We start from the raw sequence: 26,170 nt of genomic DNA, 5'->3' as shown, positions 1-26,170 counted from the left end.
TTGTTGACTGACAAGTATAGAGCGGTTTTTATTTTAAATCCATTTTTAATAGTCTTTAAGTTATATAGATTTTATAAAATCGTATACTACGATGTTCGATATGAAATAAGTGAATCCTAATGTGGCATTATGTTCAAAGAATTGATTGTAATGACTATTATGAAATTTTTTGATAAATTACTCCCTGTTTTATACTGTGAGTTTATTTAGAGTTTTGATTAGAGTTTATTGTGTCTGCATGGACTTCTAAAAGTCATAATAATATATGTTTTCGTTATTTGTTTTTTCAATAATCTTAAAAACAATAATGTACAACTACCATTTAAATCGTAAGAAATATATTTCACTAAAAAATATTGTATTAGATCTTCTTGCGTAAATTTTTCGGGTTCAGTTCGACTCGGGACATTACTTTTTTTTTCATAAATTATTTGCCAGATACTGTCAATAGCTTAAGGCGAAGAAAACGTATAAAGACTGTGTTAGAACATTTAGGAAGACGCATTCGGTAAATTATCGCTTTTTATTAGAGGATGGTTTGTTTACATTCATTGTATGGTCGGTGTTCAACCCGTTTGGATAATAATGTTAGTAAATGTTAGGTCGTAACATATATTCAGCAAAGACATCCTGTTAATTATGTTATACAATGAATAATAATTGTTTATATTACCTTTTAACACATTTCAGATCTTTACCAAGATTGTATTTTATTGAATCACTTTTTCATTTTTTGAATTCAAAACATAATGCACACTAAAAATATATATAAAAATTATTGCAGTTGTTTTGTTTTTTTTTAAGATAACATACGAAAATATTTCTTTATACATGAAACATATACAGAGGGGTCCAAAAAAATTTACTCACTGTTTGCTAGTCCATATGTCGTGACAAATTTGACTTGATGTGACAATTTTTCGCACTGAGAAATGGTTATGGTATGTGTTCGAAATGATCACCAACAGCTTCTAAATAACGCCCATGGCGCTGAACTGTATCATGGCGCTGTTATTGTATCTGGCGTAATGGCAGCACATTACTCTACGATTTTTTCACGTAGCTCGTCGATTGTTGCTGGTTTTATCGATACACGTAATTCTTGAAGGTCCCCTAGAGGTAGAAGTTCAGAAGGTGTCAAATCAGGAGACCGAGGTGGGTCTCCTTCGACCCACCCACCGTCCGAGTAGAGTTTTATCGAGGTATAACCTGACATCTTGATGGCAGTGAGGTGGTGCTCCGTCTTGTTGCACATAAAAAAGTTCATCACCATACAGGTTTGGCATGACAGGCAAAATCCTTGTCTGAAGCATACGCCTCACAGTTACGTCATCCTCAAAGAAGAAGGGACCAATCAAACAACGCACTGATAGACCATACCACATAACAACCCCCGGTAGATTCATTGCCCTGTCTACACGAGGGAGAGGATTTTCAGGAGCCCAGTAGACACAATTGTGGCAGTACCGTTAAGCTTGAATTACATCTCGTCAGTCCACACAAACTTCCCTGCAAATTCCTCATTCTCGCCAAACATGTGATGAACATTCACAGTACTCCATCCTTCGATCTGGGTCATCCTCATTCACCGCGTGTAACAGTCTTGGAATGTACACTTTCCACTCTTCTGTATGCGTTTTACACTTGACCGGCTCTTTTAGTTGTTCGTGATCGGCCGGATCTTTCCTTATGCACACACATTTTTAACACTTCCATTGGCTTCGAATTTGTCGCGAATGCGGTTAATTGTTCGACGTATTAGTGGCGGTGTTCCAAACTCTCTCTGCCATTGCCGTTGTACCTCGTGAATGTTCTCGTACTTCCAGTACCACTTCAGTACAGTCTTGCGTTCAACAAACGATAAGCGAACCTCAGCTATCGTTGCTATTCGACTGTCTTCTGCCGTACTGGCTAATATGACTGGCTTGTTCCACCACCGACTATCCGTCCATGCGCGGCATGAATTGCCAGCTCCGCCTATCATGACAAATTTAATTTATCTTACTCTAAACGACACTACACATTAGATTAGCGAGTGTAAGTTTTTTTGTTTAGATATTATTTAATTACAAACAGTGAGTACGTTTTTTGGACCCTTCTGTATATTTATTTTTTTGGTTTCATTTAAGTCAGTCTGTCTTGGTACAACACAAAAGTAATGCTATTCTAATTATAAACGAGCTGACTTTTTAGTCTTTACAACGTAAATAATATTAACTGGAACGATTTGTTTTGGTTTAAAGATCCTAACGATGCTGTTGATATTTTTTAATAAGAATATTTTAATATTTGTTTTCCTAGAGGATATAAATCTAGTCAATAGTCAAAAGAAGCCCCCTCTGTGTTTCAGTAGAGATGTAAATGAGCGATTGAAAAGAAAAATAGATACACACACAACAAAAAAAACTTTTCCGGTATCATGACAAGTTATTTAAACTGTTAAGATCTAAATTAAAAATAAAAATAATTTATATTTATATAGTTTATATTTATATAGTTAGGGGCGTGAGTCACAATGACTTAAACGGCCGTATCAACATCACTCAGTCCTCTGAGTACTGCGCAGCTGAAAGCAATGGAAAACTACAGCTGCTTTTTTTCCAAGAAAATGTGGCTCTCTGCATTTTCACATAGCAATAATGGAGGCGCCTTCCTTGGTAAAATATTCCGGAGGTAAAATAGTCCCCCGTTCGGATCTCCGGGTGGGGACTACTAAGGAAGGGGTCACCAGAAAATTAAAAAATAACATTCTACGAGTCGGAGCGTGGAATGTTAGAAGCTTAAAAAAGGTTGGTAGGCTAGAAAATTTAAAAAGGGAAATGGATAGGGTGAATGTGGATATAGTAGGAATTAGTGAGGTTCGGTGGGAAGAGGAAGGCGACTTTTGGTCAGGTGATTTTAGAGTAATTAACTCAGCGTCAAATAATGGGCAGGCAGGAGTAGGTTTCGTGATGAACAAGAAGATAGGGAGGAGAGTGGAGTATTTCAAAACGCATAGCGATAGAATCATTGTAATAAGGATAAAATCAAAACCTAAACCGACAACGATTGTTAACGTTTATATGCCAACAAGCGCCCATGATGATGATGAGGTAGAGTGTGTATACGAAGAGATTGATGAAGCAATTAAACACGTAAAAGGAGATGAAAATTTAATAATAGTTGGAGATTGGAATGCAAGCATTGGAAAAGGCAAGGAAGGAAATATAGTGGGTGAATACGGGCTGGGCAAAAGGAATGAAAGAGGGGACCGTCTTATAGAGTTTTGCACGAAGTATAATTTAGTAATTGCCAACACCCAATTTAAAAATCATAATAGAAGAATATACACTTGGAAAAAGCCAGGCGATACTGCAAGGTATCAGATAGATTATATCATGGTTAAGCAAAGATTTAGAAATCAACTCGTTGACTGCAAAACTTACCCTGGAGCAGACATTGATAGCGACCATAATTTGGTGATAATGAAATGTAGATTGGGGTTTAAAAACCTGAAGAAAAGTTGTCAGATGAATCGGTGGAATTTAGAGAAGCTTGAGGAAGAGGGGGTAAAGAAGATTTTTGAGGAGGACATCGCAAGAGGCCTGAGAAAAAAAGATAAGGTAGAAAATGTAGAAGAAGAATGGGAGAATGTTAAAAAGGAAATTCTTAAATCAGCAGAAGCAAACTTAGGCGGAATAAAGAGAACTGGTAGAAAACCTTGGGTTTCAGACGATATATTGCAGCTGATGGATGAACGTAGAAAATATAAGAATGCTAATGATGAAGAAAGTAAAAGGAACTATCGGCAATTAAGAAATGCTATAAATAGGAAGTGCAAACTGGCGAAAGAAAAGTGGATTAAAGAAAAGTGTTCAGAAGTGGAAAGAGAAATGAACATTGGTAAAATAGACGGAGCATACAGGAAAGTTAAGGAAAATTTTGGGGTACATAAATTAAAATCTAATAATGTGTTAAACAAAGATGGTACACCAATATATAATACGAAAGGTAAAGTCGATAGATGGGTGGAATATATTGAAGAGTTATACGGAGGAAATGAATTAGAAAATGGTGTTATAGAGGAAGAAGAGGAAGTTGAGGAGGATGAAATGGGAGAAACAATACTGAGATCTGAATTTAAGAGAGCATTAAAAGATTTAAATGGCAGAAAGGCTCCTGGAATAGACGGAATACCTGTAGAATTACTGCGCAGTGCAGGTGAGGAAGCGATTGATAGATTATACAAACTGATGTGTAATATTTATGAAAAAGGGGAATTTCCATCAGACTTCAAAAAAAGTGTTATAGTTATGATACCAAAGAAAGCAGGGGCAGATAAATGTGAAGAATATAGAACAATTAGTTTAACTACTCATGCATCAAAAATCTTAACTAGAATTTTATACAGAAGAATTGAGAGGAGAGTGGAAGAAGTGTTAGGAGAAGACCAATTTGGTTTCAGAAAAAGTATAGGGACAAGGGAAGCAATTTTAGGCCTCAGATTAATAGTAGAAGGAAGATTAAAGAAAAACAAACCAACATACTTGGCGTTTATAGACCTAGAAAAGGCTTTCGATAACGTAGATTGGAATATAATGTTCAGCGTTTTAAAAAAATTAGGGTTCAAATACAGAGATAGAAGAACAATTGCTAACATGTACAGGAACCAAACAGCAACAATAACAATTGAAGAACATAAGAAAGAAGCCCTAATAAGAAAGGGAGTCCGACAAGGATGTTCCCTATCTCCGTTACTTTTTAATCTTTACATGGAACTAGCAGTTAATGATGTGAAAGAACAATTTAGATTCGGAGTAACAGTACAAGGTGAAAAGATAAAGATGCTACGATTTGCTGATGATATAGTAATTCTAGCCGAGAGTAAAAAGGATTTAGAAGAAACAATGAACGGCATAGATGAAGTCCTACGCAAGAACTATCGCATGAAAATAAACAAGAACAAAACAAAAGTAATGAAATGTAGTAGAAATAACAAAGATGGACCACTGAATGTGAAAATAGGAGGAGAAAAGATTATGGAGGTAGAAGAATTTTGTTATTTGGGAAGTAAAATTACTAAAGATGGACGAAGCAGGAGCGATATAAAATGCCGAATAGCACAAGCTAAACGAGCCTTCAGTAAGAAATATAATTTGTTTACATCAAAAATTAATTTAAATGTCAGGAAAAGATTTTTGAAAGTGTATGTTTGGAGTGTCGCTTTATATGGAAGTGAAACTTGGACAATCGGAATATCTGAGAAGAAAAGATTAGTAGAAGCTTTTGAAATGTGGTGCTATAGGAGAATGTTAAAAATCAGATGGGTGGATAAAGTGACAAATGAAGAGGTATTGCGGCAAATAGATGAAGAAAGAAGCATTTGGAAAAATATAGTTAAAAGAAGAGACAGACTTATAGGCCACATACTAAGGCATCTTGGAATAGTCGCTTTAATATTGGAAGGACAGGTAGAAGGGAAAAATTGTGTAGGCAGGCCACGTTTGGAGTATGTAAAACAAATTGTTGGGGATGTAGGATGTAGAGGGTATATTGAAATGAAACGACTAGCACTAGATAGGGAATCTTGGAGAGCTGCATCAAACCAGTCAAATGACTGAAGACAAAAAAAAAAAAAAAAAATATTTATATAAATTGTAATTATGACATCAAACACAAAACCACCGCAATGATTTTCATTTATTTTATAATAATAATGTTTTGAATAAAAAAATAATAATGAAATTGCGATTTAATAAAATAAAAACTTAGGAAAGATCTGAAATGTGCTGTGGATATTATATAAGCCATCAAACTTCGTCTACCTGCTGTTAGATGTTATTGATTAGATATTTATTTTTTTTACAAAAAAATAATGAATAAATAAGCTGTTCAAGTGACCTCTTACGTTATCATCTTATGTCTGTATTCACTGGAACTGAATAGTTAATTATATTTGACCTTCCAGATTTTCCCAGATTCATTTTAGTACTTTAACAACTTTGTATTCACTACTAAAATTCATATTGCTACCATTAAAATCTAAGAAATTAAAAAAAATTTGATCCGGCATAACTTTTAATCATTTTCAACTATCAATGGTGCAAAATAGTTGAAATCTGGAGTATTTAAATAAAATAAAGACAGCTCCTTTAAGATAAACAAAAAAAAAGAAACGAAAATGAAATAAATTATTATATAACCGTATCTTACGTTATGTTATAAATTCTGCCTTAGTAAAAAATCTGTAAATATACTTTATGCCTTGGAACAAGGCCTTCATAATTTCCCTGTAATTGGTTATTGCAATGTAAAACTCGTCACATGAAAATACCAGTTTGATCAGCCTTGAAAATATCTGGCAAAGTGCAATAAAAACTAAGAAAAGCTAAGTAAACAATGATGATTTCATCCAGTATTTTCTAAAAGTTCCTAAATTAAAAATTTAAATTATAATTGTTTCTAATAATGTTTAGGGGCAACCTGAAAAATATCAGTAATAATCAAACATGTGTTTTGTTCATAACACACGATCAGTACGTGTCATTTTAATTTATTACAAAAACTCCAAGTACTGTACATGGGAATGGTCTATGGAAAATCTCTAGACCTGACTGGCTAGTTAAACGTATTCACTGACATTTTGTTAAAACAAATTTTTTTTAATGTTTACTTTCCAGTGTATGTAAAACGCTATTGCTGCTGCTGATGTCTAGTTATAAAGGAAAATTACAGCGATCAAGCAAAATTTTGAGTATCACAATTTTTTAATGTTTCAGCTCCATCTCTGAAACAATAATTTTCTTGCATCTTCTGGAGGACTGACATTATTTTGATAAAAATTTATCCTTAATAATTTGTTTCTCTTCTTAGGATCTAGTATGGTTTTACCTAGTCATACAAATAATGTTACAATTATAATAATTTTTATATTTTGAAATTCCAGTTTCATTATAGAATATAAAATGATATTATTTTCCAAGGGCAAAATGACCAAAGCAGTTATGCCCAATCATCAAAAAATAAATAAATAAAAAAATAAATTTTATTGATAATATAAATTTACTAGTCGGTCAGGGCTCACCTCGCTCGCCCTTTCTTTCTAGCCAGGGGATCCCCCGCTGTGTTTATTTCATGGTTGGGAAAATAATACTGAAAATAACAATTAAATTACACAAACTTTATAAATACCAGAAAAAGAAACTAAATTACAAAAGACAAACAGTAAATAGTAGTAACTAAAGCACCGACTTTTAACGAGAAAATTTTCACAACTCACCTCTCAAGGGAGTTAGGGCCTGAATAATACGATTGTATCCTAAAACTTGAAAGCAATCAGTCCACTGGTTCTCGCGTGATGATGTTGTAAACGGACAGATAGAAACCGCCACAAATTTTCGCATTTATATATTAGATTTTGTAACAATAAATATCAGAAATGAAATTTTTAGGGTCAGATGAGTTATTTTTAGCCAATAAAATTTTAGAGAACGTGATATATCGCATACGAAACAAACAAAAATTTATTAAAGTAATACATCGACAAACGATAAAAAATTAAATAATTATATTAATCTATGGTAAGAATATATTTACAAAATAAAAATATCTGAATCAATTTTATATTTAATATTATTTAAAGCAATCTATTTTATAATATCTTGCGTTAAATCACAGACTACAAACTCTTGTTTTTTGTTTAATAATACACTATAATTAATGTTGGAAAATGTTTATACACCACGCAATTAACATCAATCATTTTACTGCCTGAAAGAAGCCTTACGAATTAAATCTACTTTAGTAAGCCTACGTACAACAAGTATTCAGTATTTTTTTAAACTGTTATCACCGAATTAGCATAATATTAAAGAAAATTTCATTAAACAACCTATGTTAATTGTTTAAAGGCCAAACGTTTATAAACATATACATATATACAGAATAAAAAGTCATCTTGAATATTTAAATCAAGACGTTAATACAATAATTGAATTTAAGTACGTCTGCGTACCAAGAAAATTAATACTTAGGCTCTATGTATATTCTTCAGTATGTAGACTACATTGTTCCCCTACAGGCTTGTTTACCATTTTAGTTGCTATCATGCTTTGCTTAGAAATCCTAAGCAAGACTGAATAGGTGTACTAAATCACAAGTTATATCTTTCATATGATGGAAATGGTTTGTTTTGTTATCTAATTTATAACATTCAGTTCTACGCTGACGAGAAGAAACGTCTATACATATTTACAATCATTTTCTACAAGCGACGAGATTTTAAAAATTATAATAAAAAGCAAGAAAAAATAGATTTTAATAAACTTTATTAGAATTTCCACTCAATTATTAAATTAACTTCTTCCCCTTAACAAAGTTGTATTCTTGCTTCTCCTAATTTAGTAACAAAAAAATAATGAGAAAATGTACATAGCTAGTAGCGTTCAACAGAAACGTTGAAGGCGATCTGACTTGACACGAAAGTCACTCAATCAAAGATTTTCTACCCATTCTCAAGGAAAATCAGACTTACTTGGAAAAGTGAAGGGTAATGTGATGTTCCTTCTTTACGAGCCACTGTTTCATGTCAGAATTCCAGGATGTATTAATTTCTGAAGTGGCACACATTTACCATATTGTTCACTACTGAGACTAGGAAAAAATAATATAGAAAAAAAAATCCTAACTAATGATCATTATTAAATATCAGATGGTTTTTCTTGCGTCGCAACCATACGAAAGATTGGGAGATATAGAGCAAAGCAACAAAATAAAATGCAATTTATTTAAAGAAACAATACATCATTAAATTAATTCTATTCAGTAATACAAGATGAGAAAATATGTATAAAATTCTCTTTTTCATTATGGTCGGCGTCAAAATATCTAAGTTTGGAGTAAGAATAAACTACATCAAATCCAAGTTCAAACCTTAATGAAGTGTATTCGAGAATATTTTGATACCTTGGTACAAAATAACGTACCAAGTATCTGTACCAAAGAAATGATGTCATACTTTCGAATGTATCCATTCATAAAACGTGTCTTTTACTTTTTTCTCAGAAAATAAATTGAAGAAACCAGATTCAAAATGGTATAATTATGTAGCTTTATATTTGATCTATTTAATCTAAAATTGATTATAGAAGCCAAAAACTCATGATAGATTTCAAGTTTTTTTTCTTGTGATACAGATTATTCTTAAAATTAAAAATACGCGATTTTAATTACTGAAAAAACTGATTACTGATTAAATAGGCGATTTTTAAAAGTGAAAATAGGCGATAGTTAATAAATGTAAAAAAATATTGTAATACAAAAAGATAAGATTTTGGGTATCTTATATTCATCTTATCTTACAATCTAAAGCAGATTTTTATAGTTGGGGCCAAGATTTTCTCAGAGATGAGATGAATGAGATGATGTGATGTGTTATCAGATAACACATTCACGAACGTTCTATTGTTCGGTTCTAGTTAACAATACATGTTGGCCTCAGAATCCAGAAATGTAAAAAAATGTATAGCTACATTAACATACGAACTAGGAACAGAGCTGTTCACTGGCCTGAATTCCGGATTTTTTTTTTCAACAGACAAATTCCCTCATGAAAGAGTAATATAAAATTTACCAAAATAATGATAAATTATTTGTAGCAAAACTTAGTTTTGAATTCATTTCTTTCTATTTTTAAAATTTAAAGTACAAAATAAGTATGTTTATTTAATTCTCATAAATATTAAAATAAGACACTCAAATAATATAACTATTATTAAATCATTTTAAATTAAAATAAAGTGTGAAGTTTTCTTCAGACATATGTTTAAAATCAACTAATCGTGGATAATGGAATTGAAGATGCCAATACTCGCACAACAAATTTCAGCAATTTTCTATATTTTTATGCATCTGTTTTTTCGAATAAGATTAATGCAATTTTGTAAAGGATCAGTCGAAACTTCCATCTGTCTTAACATCCACGAGTGAATTTCGGCCTGTTTTATACTTCACAAAGTAAAAATCTTATCACAAGATGGTGTTCATCCACGGTACATATTTTAGTCGGAGCCGATATTTTAAAATAAACGAAAGAGGATATAATAATGAAAATTTTTCGAATAGTTCATTATTATCTACGTCAGGGGTGCCAATATTAGAGAGTTTCAGTTTATTCTATTAAATAGTTTTTCCGTCTTTATAATTATTCAACGATCTTATCATATGATTTTTCCTATTCCTGTATCTTCGTAAATACTCGGTTTTCATACCTGAACAGGTATGCGTACTGCGTACGCGTACGTGAGTAAATTTGTGTGTGTGTGCGCGCGCGCGCGCGCCCATCTATGTACTCATTCACGTGTACTGTGAATAATTTTTGAATGTAGATTATAAAATTTTACTTATATTTTATTAATAGAAATGGTTAGTAAATATTTTTAATAATAAATTGACGCTTTGTCTTAAGAAATATGTAATGTTTTTAGTAACAGAGTAAATTCTAATTGGTATATTTTTCTTCCATACCTCTTTATCCACCACTGAGTGTAAGTGATTGCTAACCGAAAAAAAATATTAAGTCCCTCCTAATAATTATTAGGTGGTAGTGAATAGTCAACGTTTTCTGGTTGTTATTCTAAATTGACAAAAGAGACACCAAGTAGTATTAAGATATTAAGTTTAATGAGACTTCATTCATAAACAACGTCTAATTCATAAAATTAAAGTAATTTTTATCATAAGAAACTCGTTTTATGTTTTTATTACTGGTAAAAATGTAGTATACTGCAAAGTATAAATCAAATTAATGGTTCTGGAGGAGATAATGGTGTGTATAATTCATAAAACAATTACAACTGAATTGTAACATCTCTAAAAACCGGTTTTTTTATTAGGTTACTAAACTTAAATAGCGGTTTAATTTCACTCTTTAAATAAAATGAACTTATTCTTTCTATTATAATAACAAAAGAAAAGAATGTAAGTAAAAATAAACATATTTCACCGTACGATTATTTTACGATTCTATGCCAATATTATTACTATTCACCGTACGATAATATGCGCTTCTTAAACCATGGTACTTTTGTATTAAAATTAACAATAAAAAATGTGAAATTGTTAAATGTAATAATAATAAGTATTCTTACATTATTTTATGTGATCCTAATGCATTTAAAAAATATTATACCAAAACTTTTTATCTGTAAATACCATTTTACATCGTTTATTAATAAAATTTTTAGCAATTGTAATAAATTTTCTTAAATATTTCAAATAGACCTATTTGAAAATAATTTAAAAAATATGTAACTTTATATCCTAGTAAATATTCATTCCAATTAAAATAGTTTGATAAACTTAACATTTTTTGTCTACTTTCCACCAATTTTTAAATAGTTTTTAAATCCTGTAACTTTGGTTACATCTTTTTTTAAGTAGCATGATTTTGCTGTATTCATTAGCCACTAATAAATACCAATAATATGCAATAAATTAAGTTGGGTAACTTCGGTGATCTAAATGACACAGACTTATTAAATACAGGCTTATATCAAAGAAATATTTACCTTTATATCCTTCAATTTCCAGGATGCTATTTCCAAAGATTTCCCAAAAGTTGTGAAATCCTTGATGTAAGAGAATTAATCACGGGACCTATAAGAATTTCTTATATTTAAATCTTTATCTTTTTATTTCGCAATCATTAACCGATATACTTTCTTTCAACAGGTACTTTTGTTTCTTTACATTCAAAAATTACATTTCTAAGATATATAAGGGAAGAATACGATTTGAATTTTACGTTTGCAACTTTTCTTTAAATCGAAGTTTTAAATTACTAGATGATAAATAATAGCCTTGAAGCAACAACAGGAAAGCTTTCTCTTGTGTGGTCCTCAATATAATCTTAACACGCTATCTCAATACTGTAACCTAGACACATTCACGAACGTTCTATTATTCGGTTATAGTTAACAATACATGTTGGCCTAAGAATCCAGAGATGTAAAAAAATGTATAGGTACATTAACACAAGAACTAGGAACAGAGCTGTTCACTGGCCTGAATTCCGGATTTTTTTTTCAACAGCCAAAAATTCAAAAACATCATATGAATTAATTATTATTTTTTTAAATTCTAAATGTAAGCGTCTAAATAATATGTAAAATATTAAGATCTATGATTGTAGTGAAAAATTATCATAAAGAATAAATCTATTCACTAACATTTTTTTAATAAAATTATACATTACAAAAAAACTTCAAAGAGAAAAAAAATGAGTTTCATAAAAAAGGTTTCATGAGTATCTAATAAAAATATAAGCATATAATATTACACTAAAATCTATGGGAATTTTTGATAACACTTCAAGACTATGTACTAAAAATACACTAACAAAATACTTGTATTATCACTTCGTGCTTAAAACATGTTCGGTAGTTGATTTATGGATAATAAAACACGGTTTACCTTGGAATCTGAGAGCTCTATTCAAAGAAATAATCATAGAAATATTTACGGTACTTTTTATTTCCTTATTCAAAGTAAAGAAAGTATTGTAATCGCGAAAAGTTTCGGCTTTCAGATTTCAACGGAAATATCCATTTTGACCATCCCTGAATCCATTTTGACTAGTTTCGGCGTGACGTCTGTACGTACGTATATATCTCATATAACTCACTTAGTAATAAGCCCTCATTGAGAGCTTTTTAACAATATACCATAAGTTGTAGTTATTTTCATCGGTTCCAGAGTTATAGCTAAATAAAATTTTAATTAATGAATTATTTGGAACTTTCAAGGGGAAGGCACATCGCCTCGAATCCGACTTCATATGCACATATTTCTTTTTAACTTTTCTTTTAGTTTAATATATTGATTTATTAATAATTATTAACCTCTGATTGTAAAAAAAAGTACAATAAATAATAATAATAAAAAAAAAAAAAAAATGAAATAATCAGAAGTTATTAGTGAAATAAAATTTTACGTACTTTTCATTTTAATTTAAAATTTTTTACAGAAGTTAATAATTATTTATTAAAAAATCAATATATTTAAATTAAAAAAGAAAAGTTAAAAAAATATATATATGTATATGAAGTTGAATTCGAACCGATGTGTGCATGCATGGTAACGGATCAGACACGTTCTCACTTACATCACGTAACTACTTGAGCGACGTGAAACAAAATTAATAAATAAACTAATATAAAATGCTAAGGAACTTTTTAGGGCCATTTTTATTAAGTATAATTGAATGCTGCGTGTTAGTATTTTGTGATGAAGACACGTGAACAGTGTAAAGTGTAAATTTTCCACAAGAAAGTCATGTGGTATTCACATCAGATTTTTTGTATAAAGAATGGATGAAGGTGAGCGCTTTTTACTATGTGTCTTTCAAGTGCTTTTATAATAGTTTCAGAATAACTTAAAAGTAGATGACCCACAACAGAATCCAACGGAAGTGAAATGATATTCATAGGATTAGAGTTGGTTCAATAGCCTATGCGTTGCCTACGTAAACAGATTCAACTACGTTTACAGGGACAATCGTTTTTCTCCGATTAAGTGACTTTTTAAAGAGAAAATGGAGCTAATCCGCTTAAATAAATACAATTCTAAGAATAACATTAAAATGTTTCTTATGCAAAATAAACGAGGAAGATGTTTTTACACTTTAAAGCGAAATGCCCAATAGTAGAATCTACAGTAAAATGTGGAAGAATGAAATACAAATAAATAAGTTTATGTATTAAGCCAATGATAATGACTGGCTGTAATTAAATTATTTTTATAAACTAGATTGGAATTTTAGATATAAGTTAATTCAGAAATTTAATTATTAATTTTTTTCGTATTCTTCTTTGTTTTGTTGATTATTAAGAAAATAATTTTTTGAATACAAAAAATTAATGGCAAAATTTTGGTACGAACATTATCTTCTATTGTAGTATTTGGATCGATATGAGAAAATTGTTGTATTTTCTTTTAAGAAAATGTTTAAATTAATGAAAAAATTTATCCTTATTTGCTTCGAAACAATAACTGGTATTTTTGAGGAATTATAAGATAATAACAGGATTTTAGTTAGTTTTCTCTGACGTTTATGAAGCAGGATAATGTTTGAATGCTATTATTAATGATGAATATTTAGATACATTGGTGAGAACATGGCATGATTGGGATGAACATGATTTTATTAGTTGGTAACGAATGATTCTGAGGGACTGAAAAGTAAATAGCGTTTATCATATGACGATTAACGGAAATTCATCTTTATTTCAATCTGGACTATGTATAACGACGTTTAATCTTTAAAGTATTGAAATCAGTGTGGACAAATGGGTAGGTGGAAAATTTCAGTTCAGTAGCGTGTAATGATTTGATGTTTTATAAAAATTTGGATTACGTATAAAACGAGGATAATTTTCGTAACCTTCAATATGACAGATCATTGTTTTTTTCAATTAAGAATTTTTAAAACTTACAAGTCCAGTATATTATCACATAAAAAAAGTCTTGGATAACAACCTGTAAAGATTCCACTCCAAAATGTATCTTAACACGATAAATATTTAATGAATGTCCATCAATTAAAAAAATATTTTTTTAAATTATAAAGAAACTGTCAAAAATTTTACATAATAAAAAAACAAAATTAACTGAATTACAATTAATCTTGCGTTAATTAACAACTAATCCAAAGTTTAAATCAATCAATAATTTTTGCTGTAATTCGAATTAAAAATTACAGTAGTAAAGTGTAACATGCAATATTTTTCGTAGAGCATTTTTTTGCGAATTTTAGAATGAAAAACTTCTTGTTATAATCAACACCTTCTTTAGAAGAGATATTAGATACAGAAATTTGAAAAACAATTATTAAGCCAAATTAAAATTTGTATCCACTTTTCAAATATTCGAAATCGATCTCGATTAAAGTTACTTCAAAGTGGGCAAATTACATTAACATTAAAGACATCATGTTATTTATGCATTGAAAATTACATTTTAATATTAGTTAATTTGAATGGGTAAACAACAAAAACCTAATTCTTAGAAGATGGTTAGAAAAAATATCATTCATTCAAATATGCGACTTTCTGTATTCGTTAAATGAAAAAGAAATGTTTCATTTCTTCGAGTAGTGAAAAATTTATACATCTGCAAATAGATTTTTATAATTTTATACTCGCACCTAAAAACATCCTGCCTGTAATAAAGATTTGTCTTAAACTGCAATCATAATTATTAAAATAGTTAAAAATTGTTATTATAAATTAAAATTTAAAAGTACCTTAAATACTTTTCTTATCTATAAAGTCAAGATGAAAAATAAAGAATTTACTTCGATAAAAATGTCACAAGGACTTAAATCATTCAAATACAATTTTTATACTGCGCAAGCAGATTTGATATTGGATCAGTAATTATACACTGGAGTTTATTTAAATGAAAAATCTATATGCGAAACAAAAATGTAACCAACCCATCCTATAAAAACTATATTAAAACAGACTACGATAACGATAACTAAATCTAGAGATTTATTTAATAATTGAAAGAAAAATTGAAATTTTTCAAAAGTTACTCAAATTATTTAAAAACTGAAGCGAGTTTCTAAGAAAAACTGTAAAACGAAAAATTTACTGATTTATCATTAATGCAATACGTGGATTTCATAATAAAGCTACCTATTGTAATGGGTACCATGATTCGACTTCCGGAAAATTTCGACATATCTTCGCGTTTCCCATCCCTCAGACTCCAAAACCACTGTCAGTTCAAAAGTTTATATATATATATTCACTTTCTTGTCGGCACGATAACTGCCGTAATTTTGCATCAATCACTTTAAAATTGTTCCTTAAAAATAATTTGTTCCAAAATCTCAGTCGAGTTCGTTAATGGGCAAAATCGGACCATGGAATTGGAAATGGGGGGGGGCTTTTCCGAAAAAAACAAATATTGCTATAACTTTCTTATTAAGTAAAACATCGAATTCGTTTTAAGTTCCTACTATTCTTTAAATAAGGGACTACAACTTATATAAGTAAAGTTTTTTGATATTACCAATCATTGGCCCAGGGGGTGGAAAAAATGGGGTTTCGAAGACAAAAAATATCATACCTCCCTAAACAGGCACAATATCGAATCGGTTTAAAGTGGTGCAATCATTACCTAAAACTTTTGTCTGAAATAATTTTTGATATGACCAACCCTTACGGCAAGGGATGATCAAAATATTGCTGGAATTGTAAGAAGATGGGGCTTGTCGTGTGCTAAACATGTGAAACTTTTTTCACATGCACCATTGTCGTATTAAGTAAATTTGAAGTTTTTCTTAACTTAAAGGTGAAAATATTTTTTATCCTCTACTTGCACCGGTGAAATCTACCTCCGCTTTCTGGCGTGCCGAAAAGGATTTTTTTTCTGAAATTTATTATTTTTTTGTTTATAAATAATACTAATATTTTTCGTTTTATGTTTTTACATCTACTGTAACATTTAATTTTATGAGCTATAAAACAACATAAAACTTATGACAAATATAAACGTAATATGTGACTGGTTTTTGATAACACAACATTCATTTAAGCTAATAAATTATAGAATTTAATTTCAAATTTGGACCAAATTATTATGTATTCTTTTACAAATCAATAGTTATGAAATTCCTATTTGGGAATAAAATTATTATTTTTTTTAAATATTTGAAATTCCAAAATTGAATTTTTGTGCATAAATTTTAGTATTTTATTAAAAGTAAACAAATTAATAAATAGATTTACTTTATATTCTTCATTCATAAAAAAAATTTAACTGATAATAAAAATTTAATTGTAATAAATAATTAAAAAATTAAAATTACTCACCAGTTTGAGATTTTAAAGTAGCTTCATTTTTATTAAATAAAGGTTTGTTATTATTGGTCATATTCCAAGAATTAATTTATACACAATATTGATAAAAAGGTTAATCTAGAAAAAGAATCGGTTTCTTTGAAAACCACGTTATTTATGTATAAAACAAAACTTTAAATAACGCATTCCAATACAGTCATATCACCTGTTTACACTGTTGTTATGCTTGGTATAAGGAGACTAAAGTAGCCAACCAAGGAGAGAAAGGATCTGCATGAGGTTGGTAACCACTGCCCCTTCCTCAAAACCGTAACAAATCATGAAGTCCCCCACCACTCTTCTTGACTGAATAGAAAGTGATACAATACTCTCAGGAAGGTCTGTCTGTACTGTGTCAGTGTAAGTGAAAGTATATTCATGGTTGTTACACGTACACTACTTTATTTATGTATTATTATTACTTTTATTTTACTTCCTGGCAAAATAGTTTATTTCTGACATAATAGAAAAATATTTAACCAATATGTCACTGACACAGACGTTTTAACCATTCGAATCGATTTATTATAATTTTTGAGGTTTTTTATTGTCAACAGATTATATATTGATTTAATTTCAAAGTTAATCCAAATTTTTTAGGATTACGTGTATCTGATCATCTATATTAGGTACGCATTATTATTATTTTTTTTTATAAATTTCAGTATATCTTTTATGATATAGCAATTTTCGATTTGAGGTCTTTGTGTTCACATACACTGGAACTTATATTATCTGTCAGACTTCGGGATCAAATACACGATTGGTATGAGAAAAAACGGCTCATAGATACTGAAAAAAAAAAAAAAAAAACAACATGTAGATTAAAACAAATTTGTATTTATTAACGAAACTTGCAAATGACTGCATAAATTTTCAAGCTTTGGCATCGACAGATTTTTAAACATTAATGACTTAATTATATAGTATTTAGAGTACAATTACGAGAAAGATCAAATGTTCAGTAAAAGAATTTTGGTTAAGAGTGATCTCCTTAATCAAATGATGTTTTATAACTTAAAAATAATTCAATATTAAAAGTACAAATGAGAAAAAAATAAAATCTTTAGTAAACAATTTTGGATTTTAATTATTCCCTTGACCAAACGACTGAACTTTTTATTATCAAAATTATACTGTATTTAGAAAAAAATTTCTTAAAAAAAAAACCGTTTGAACTCCTTGCAACGGATACCTCACGTAACGTTTTTAATAACACTCATAACTTCAAAAACAGATATTAAAAAAAAAAAATATTAAATCTTAACCCATAAGACCAACTTAAAAAATCTGATGTGAACACCACATGACTTCCTTGTACGCCTATTACATTACATATATACACATCTTTTTAAAATGAAAAGTTCATAAAATTTTATTTCATTAATAACTTCTGATATGTTTTTCTTATTTTTTTGTTTTATTGTTATCACTGAATTATTATTTATTGCAAAATTTGTTTACAATCAGAGGTTAACAATTATTAATAAATCAATATATTTAAATTTAATAAAAAAGGAGATGAAGTCGGATTCGAACCGATGTGCCTTCCCCTTGTAAGATCCAGATATTTCATTAATTAAAATTTCACTTGGCTATAACTCTGGAACCAATGAAAATAAGTATCACTTATATGACATATTGTTGAAAAGCTCTCAATGAGGTCATATTAACGCAGTTAACAAAAAGTCGAAAATCCAAAGTTTTGAATTTTAGGGTTTTTTGAACACTTTTGGTCTAGTCGATAGCAATCGAAAGGGGAGGTGCACAACTAGATATTACAACAGTCCTAAATCCAAAATTTCAACATCCTACGGCTAATCTTTTTGAGTTATGCAAGATACATACGCACGTACGTACGTACAGAACTAGTCAAAATGAGATGATCAAAATGGATATTTCCGTTGAAATCTGAAAACCGAAATTTTTTGCGATCACAATACTTCCTTTACTTTGTACACGGAAATAAAAATGTTACCATGTCGTCTACATTAATTCTTGATACAATTCGATTTTCAGTATTGAAAATTAAAGTTTAAAAAAAAATTGATATTTTACGTACGGATCTCATGCAGCCTTTTTTGGAAATTAAAAATGATTTATTAAAGTAATTTTGTACTCTTAATAAGTTGTTCAAATTTGTTGAAATGTTATTTAACTCGGCGAAAAATATTAAAATTTATTAAAAAATATACGGTTACCTGCCTTCTTTCCTAATGACGTCAAAAATCAGACCAAAGCTAAGAAGTCAGATATTTGTGCCAAATTTAATCTTTTAAGTATTTTCATGGTAGTGAAGCTCAATTTTCTACGACCAGTACATAAAAACTCAAAATGGTGAAGATTACTCTTCCCCCTTTTTTAATTTTGTTTCAACGACAGGCCAACACACAAACATACTTACATATTTCTTCCGGAAATTTCTAAAACATTTTTTTTTTTATTAAGGAGGGTCTAAAATATATCAAAATTTGCAAAAACCTCGATATCCAACATTTTAACAGATCGCTCTACTTTCCCTTTATAGCTAGGTTGCAACAGCTGGGAACGTAAACCAAACAAAAAAACTAGATGCCGAGTGTATCACGAAGGTCTCCTGCCTTTAAAAGGTGTGCTGGTTTTCAGCATCTTTTCTATTCGTGAAAATAATGGAAAATGTTCATATAAACATAAGTCCTAAAGATGCTTCTTTTTCAAGTTACGGCTAGTGAAAGATCGGATGAAAGCTCGAATTTCAGCTAAATTTATAAAACAACATTTACTGTTAAATAAAACTGGAAATTATACGAGTTAAAAATAATAATTTTTTTATTAATGACAGAAATACAATAAATTATTTGAAAAATTATTATTTCAAAGTTGGCAATAAAATAACAGCAGCTGATCAACAATGCACAACGGCAAAAGAAAGTTCCGGTGGTCGGGGCTGCAAAGTCGGCAACTGAGGTGACTGTCAAGGAAGGAAATAATTCTACTCAGATACTCGGTTGGTTGAGGAAATATTTGGTCCTTCAATGGGCCATGAGAAATAGGTCTTGCCGCTCCTGCAGGTAAAAAAGGCTAAGGCTGCCATCCTAAAAGATTTGGAAAAGCGTTTGACAAAAACGGACGTAGTATCTAATGAGGCTTTTAATGAATTAATTGGTATGTTTGATAACGTAAAATGATGATAACGTAGTAGAGGTAGAGGAATTTGTAGGCGATACGCGGAATGTCAGTGAGAAGGGTTGTGATTATATACATCTCGATTCCCCCCCCCCCCCACCGAGGGGAGAAGATCCCACCTCGTAGCGTGTCCGGTCGCTACACGACCCCCTCCGTTCCTAGCCAGTAGTGGCTTTAACGGAGGACATCTTCTCGCCCTCAAACTGATTGCGCACCACAGCTTTCAGTCCAGGCCCCGCAGAGATGCCACCGATGCAGATGTCCCTCGGGGCATCTGCATCGGTAAAGTTCACCCCGAGATAGTTTTATGTGTTTATGCCTTCAGAAAGAAGAGAACGGACACCTGCAGCTACCACGTCGCCCTCAGGAACTAAGCTAGAAGCCTAACCGCGGAATGAAGACCCCGCGCCTAGTCCTAACTATTAAAGAGCCAATTACTGAATGTCTCAGATCCCTACTAACAGCCTCTATAACAAACTTTCCCACAGCGAAATTTAGACCTAGTTCCCTTAAGAACCCCGCTTATTACTCAAAATGAGTTTCTATCTGACTCCGCTCCGGTCCGCCCGGGAGAGGAGAATAAACGCCTACTCCCGCACAGCTCCATCGCGGAGTTCCGCGTGACATCACCATCTTTCGCAAACCGCCGTCAAGACGCCCCTATATACCACCGAAGCAGCACCCAGAGACACCCCGCCGACAGTATCTTTAGCACATAAATGCCCTCGTCGGAGCGCGACCGCATCCCCCGGGCAAGGATAACCATGCCCGCCGGCAGCGGCCGCAACTCCGCCGACAGCTTAATTCCAATACAAGACACCAATTACATCTAACCGAGGCACGCTGCCTTAAGCGCTTACCTTCGGCCAGTCAACTGCCCAGGCGGTCCCTAGCCACCCAGGTTCCTATCACCTACTAAATCACTTCGGCAGTCCTACTCAGGGCGAGGAAGCGAAGGAAGCCGGCAACTATAGTCCACTTTCTACGAGTCCTCCAGTTGACTCGTAGATCCAAAACAGAATTTACTCTCTCGAGTTCCCTAGTAACTCTGGTACGCTCAGCTTCGTACCGGGGACATATGTGTAAGGCATGGCCCACAGTGTCTTCGACCCTACAGTCCGGACAGAAGCCGGAATCAATCAACCTGAACCTAGCCAATTTATCCCTAAAGGCACCATGTCCAGAGAGGAACTGTGTTGTGTGCCGATTGGGGGATACCCAGCTAACCGCTCGCAACTCTCTAACATTGGGGAATACACCATGGTATAACGACCTATCAAAGAAGTATTCCACCTCTCTTGCCAAGAGTCGAAACCTTGGTCTTCAATCTCACGCATACGCCCAGAAGTAAGAAGGCCTCCCTTCTTTGCAATATACCGCTGACTACGTTCCGTAGCCGAAATATCCACAGGTTTGATGCCCGCGATCACAGTTATTGCCTCTCGCGAGACAGTCCTGTAACCACCGACAACCGCTAACAAAAGAAAACGCTGGGCTCGTAATAGAATGTCCCTATAACATTGGTACCGCAAACGATGAGCCCAGACGGGCGCAGCGTACAACATAATGGCCTCGCAAACACCTTTGTAAAGAATCCGCATGGTACGGAAATTCAACCCCCAATCGGGATGGACCACTCTACGGACGCCGAAGAAAGCATCAACTGCCTTCTTCGCCACATACTGCAGGTGCTCCTTGAAGAGAAGCCTCTCATCAAGGATAACACCCAGATACTTTTGAAGAGTGACATACCTAATTGAACGGCCGTCCATCACAACCCGTGGATGGCGAGTTGCAGCTAGTCGGCCCTTCAAAAACATCATAGTGGTTTTCTCCGCACTGAAAACCATCTTATGCTGAAGACTCCACAACGGCAAAACTCTACATGACTGTGCCGCTCTGAGCTTAATCTCAGCACTCGACCACCCTCAACCAGCAGCAGCCCATCGTCGGCATAAGCCACAACGCGACATCCTCCGGGCAAACGTAGCCGCATGAGAGAGTCAAACTCGATGGTCCAGACGATTGGACCTAATACACTGCCCTGTGGACATCCTTTTGACAGGGTCTTTCCTACTTGCGAACTTCCGTCAAGAAGGACAACAGTTCTTTCGCTGAAGTAACTCGAGAGAGTCCTAATTTCATCCCGCGTGCAACCACGCTTCTGCAATTGAAACAAGGCAGAGGGCCACCACAAGTTATTAAATGCCCAGGTTATGTCCAAGAAGACACCGAGTACATATTTGTACTCACTGCCTGAAGCCAGATCAAGGACCCTAAGAATCGCGTCCTCTGTACTCTTCCGGGTCTAAAGCCATACTGGTCGTCCATCAGCATGTGATTCGAAGTCAGCCTACTATTAATGCGGAGGTAAAGTACCTTCTCGAAAACCTTTCTAACAACTGGTAAGAGCGTCAGAAGACGGTAAGAAGAACTAACAGTGGGGTCCTTGTCGCCACCTTTGAATAATAACTTCAAAATTCCACGCTTCCAGCAAGCCGGGAAATACCCGGCGAATAAACACCTAATGAACACCCTAGTCAATGGGCCAAGAATTACAGGCAGGGTGCGAACAAGGAGCTCCACCGTAATACCATCATATCCGGGGGCATTATTCCTAGCCAGGCTACAGACTACTTGGCGGACTTCCGCCTCAGTAATTTCCGAAGACACAGAGTCTGTGTTGAAATCTACAACCGCCGCTCGAACTCTCCGGTGTTACGAGGTCTCACCAACCTCGGTATCATCGGGTAGCAGATCGTCCATCAGAAGAGATAGAACACGATCTTTCTCAACTACAACGCCGTCTTGGGTCGAGAGCGTCGACAGAAGATTGTCCTTTTTCCGCTTGTGACCAAGTACTCGATAAACAACACCCCAAGGGTCCTTATTTCCCTGCTCTTGAGCAAAAGAGCGCCAGGAATCTCGCTTCGAAGTCCTAATTCTATGAAAATACTCGTTCCTTTTCTGACGATACTCCGCAAACAGGACTTCGCGCCGGTCAGGATCACGCGCAAGCTGTGGGGCTATCCTGAGTCGGCCCACGGCCTACTTTATCGCAGTCAAGTCCCGAGTCCACCAACCAGCTACTCTCTCTCGACCCGTACTCCGAGGGATTGAGAGTTCTGCAGCTTCAACCACCGCAGAAGAGAAATTCTCTGCCAGGTTATCTAGAGGGACCTCGTCCAGGGTACGAGTAAACACCCACATCCTGGCCGCAAGAATGTTAGAAAACTTGGGCCAATCCGCCCGCCTGTGCAAGAAGCGCCCCTGCTGAACAGGGGCGTCCGCCCTAAAGACATCGCGCAGCCCACCTATCCAATCAATAACTATGAGCCGATGATCGCTTTCGCAATTATTGACTACAGACCAGTTCAGAATCCTATCAGGGATATCCTTACCTATGGTAACATCAATGTTGGTACCAAGAAAGGTCCTCCGCAATCCCACCGCGCCGGCGAAAGTAGCCAACTCACCGACGACATTAAACACTTCAAAACGGTGCTGCGCGATGAAGCCATCCAGTAGTTCACCGCCGTCATCTGTGATCCCACTGTGCCAAAGAAGCGATTTGGCGTTCGCATCAACTCCTATAAGAATAGAACGACCCGCTATCAGCCTGATAATTCTATCCCATCTTTCCAAGTGTAAGTCAGTGGGATCTCTGTACTGAAAGTACGAACTAACCACAACTAGGTCGAAACCATCCACAGCAAGCTTAACAACGACGTGATGCGTGTCAGAGGCTTGCCGTATAAAGACACTATCTATAGACTTCCTGCACAGTACGGCGGATTTACTTTCACCAACATGGAACTTATTCCAGCCTGAAAAACCTGGCAGGTCACCCTTGACAACGTACGGGTGTTGTAGAAATAAAACATCGAGGCTCCGCTTTTCAACGACGTTACCTAACTCTACTTGGACCGCATAGGCACCCTGGGCATTGAGTTGACCGAACCTAACCATCGAACGATTTGAAATAGACCTCAACCGCTCTCAAATAACTGCCACACTCCCTACTATTGATGGAGTGCCTATGATTCTTGCGTAACCGCTTGCAGTTAACACAAGTCGGAGCCTCCTTCTTTTGCGGACAATCGTCACGCTTGTGGCCCTCTTCACCACAATGTGTGCAGACCGACGCATACTTACAAAACTTGGCCCTATGCCCAAACCTACAACATTTGAAACAGCTCTGCACGTCAAGGTATTCCTTGACGCAACAAGAGGCAAAATCAACAAAGACCCTACCCTCGAACAAAAACTTCTGGTGGAGACCAGCACCTAATTCAAAAACACCGTGATACCAAGAGGCATCACGCTTTCCAGTCTTGAAGACTAGCCTGCACTGCTCTTTGAATGAGGCCTCGTCCAAATCAGTATTCTGCTCCCGAATGAGAGACAGAACTTCTTCGTCAGAGGGACTCCGCTCGATGTCATATATAATGACCCGGAGCTTCCTCAACCGCTTGGGGTCCACCTTAACCTCAAGCTTCTGTACTGCAGGAGAGTCCTTGATGACTTGGACCGTCTCCTTATTGTCCGCAACAACAACTAACCCTCTACTGGTCTCCTTTATATCACGAATTCTAAGCCGATTCCGATCACCAGGCAGGGCTTCCCGGAAATCGCGCTTTAAATCCTGACTCGTGGTCTTCGAGCCCTCTGCCTTATTCACGAAGATTACCTCCGGCTTCTTAACTGCCTTGCTGGCCTCGCGTTTGGTTTTAAGGACCTCAGCGTAGCGCCTGGGCTGCACTGGGGCCTGGACAACAACCTTGGGAACCTTGACCTCGTGGGGCTTGGAGGCCAAGGCCTCGAAACCTTCACTAACCGCCTTAAAAGCTTCCCTCAACTTGCCAAGTCGAGGGAGAATCGTTTTCCTCGCCCCGAACTGACTCCGCCGGGGAGTGCCAGAAAATCTACTAAGTAGTCCAGGTCCTCCTGGACTACTTTCAACAACAGGGCAGAACTGCCCTTAGAATTCTTGAAGGCCTCTACTACAGGGGAGGACCGCACCTGGGTGGGTGCCCCTGTATCCATCGCTTCGCTGACCTCGTCCTCTGAGGAGCTAGTCGATGGAACCGGCGCAGGTTTCCTCTTCCGCCTGGACTTCTTCACCTCTTGGAACTCCGACATGGCCGAAAATTCCCTAAGTCCTACTGAATAAACTAGAATCCCGCTGTCTACCTACTACTGTCAAGTTTGGGCAAGCCCACGATGTGACAACTACCCGCAGCGAGTACGGGCAGCTGGAGACCCTTACGTACTCCTGTCACGCTTTGTGCCTCTTGGCCGCTGCTGGATCGATTGATTGCAATACGTATCGTACGGCAAAAAACCACAAATTACGGCCCTCGCTCTGATAAGAGCGCAGAACTAAAGGCTCGGCCTGTTCTGTAACGGGGGCTAACGACCAGCAGTCGTTGCCACCTTTCAGCCCCGTTGAGGCGGACACGCATCGCAGAAAACTTTCTCCGTTCACTCCCGCAAAAAGTGAAAAGATGAGTCTTAAATTTATTTTCCTTGTGCTAACTGTGTTCGTAATCCTCAATCGGTAGACTTGATACCACTGGAAGGTACTCACTCGACCAGCAGCCAAAACACTAAAAGTAGACAAAAACACAGAACTCTGGTCGCACTAAAGGAGACCAGAGTATGTGATTATATACAGTCACGATAAGCTTCAGGGGTACATTGAGGGCTTCAAGGCTGGAATTGGCGAGGGGGGGGAGTATTAACTGATTCTCCGCCGACGCCGCTACTAATTGAAAAAAAATTGACTTCAGAAGTGATTCGGATTTCCCCGGAGTTGTCGCCAAAGATGTTACTGACTGACAAGCCAACTGATGTTACTCCTGAGGCATTTAAAGGAAAGATTACTAAAAAGCTAGCGTCTAAGAAGCAGGCGATACAAATCGTTAATTTAAAATAAAACTCTACGGGTGTAAGAATCGTAGCTAATGATAGTGAAACCGAGAATAAGATTAGACGAAATGAAGTGGTGAATCAGTACACCATTAAATCAATTGTTGCCAAGCCCCTGCGGTCTCGTATGATCGTATATGATGTGCCAATTAAGTTATGTATGTATGTATGTGAGTAAGCCGTGCATT

The 26,170-nt window shown here is 34.6% G+C and overlaps 1 protein-coding gene across 1 annotated transcript in view; it reads right to left on the bottom strand.

Moving 5' to 3' along the window:
- The window catches only part of LOC142325352 (rubber oxygenase-like), a 67,957-nt gene extending 50,811 nt beyond the window's left edge, over positions 1–17,146 (bottom strand). Inside the window, exon 1 of the mRNA XM_075367011.1 lies at positions 16,860–17,146. Within this exon, the coding sequence (XP_075223126.1) occupies positions 16,860–16,920 (61 nt within the window). The 5' untranslated portion in view covers positions 16,921–17,146. The remainder of the gene's footprint in view (positions 1–16,859) is intronic.
- Positions 17,147–26,170: the final 9,024 nt, after the last annotated feature.

Source organism: Lycorma delicatula, chromosome 5, assembly GCF_047948215.1.
Source record: "Lycorma delicatula isolate Av1 chromosome 5, ASM4794821v1, whole genome shotgun sequence".
Lineage (NCBI taxonomy): Eukaryota > Metazoa > Arthropoda > Insecta > Hemiptera > Fulgoridae > Lycorma > Lycorma delicatula.
The sequence above is the reverse complement of the archived record's forward strand: the minus strand, read 5'-3'. Positions and strand labels throughout refer to the sequence as shown.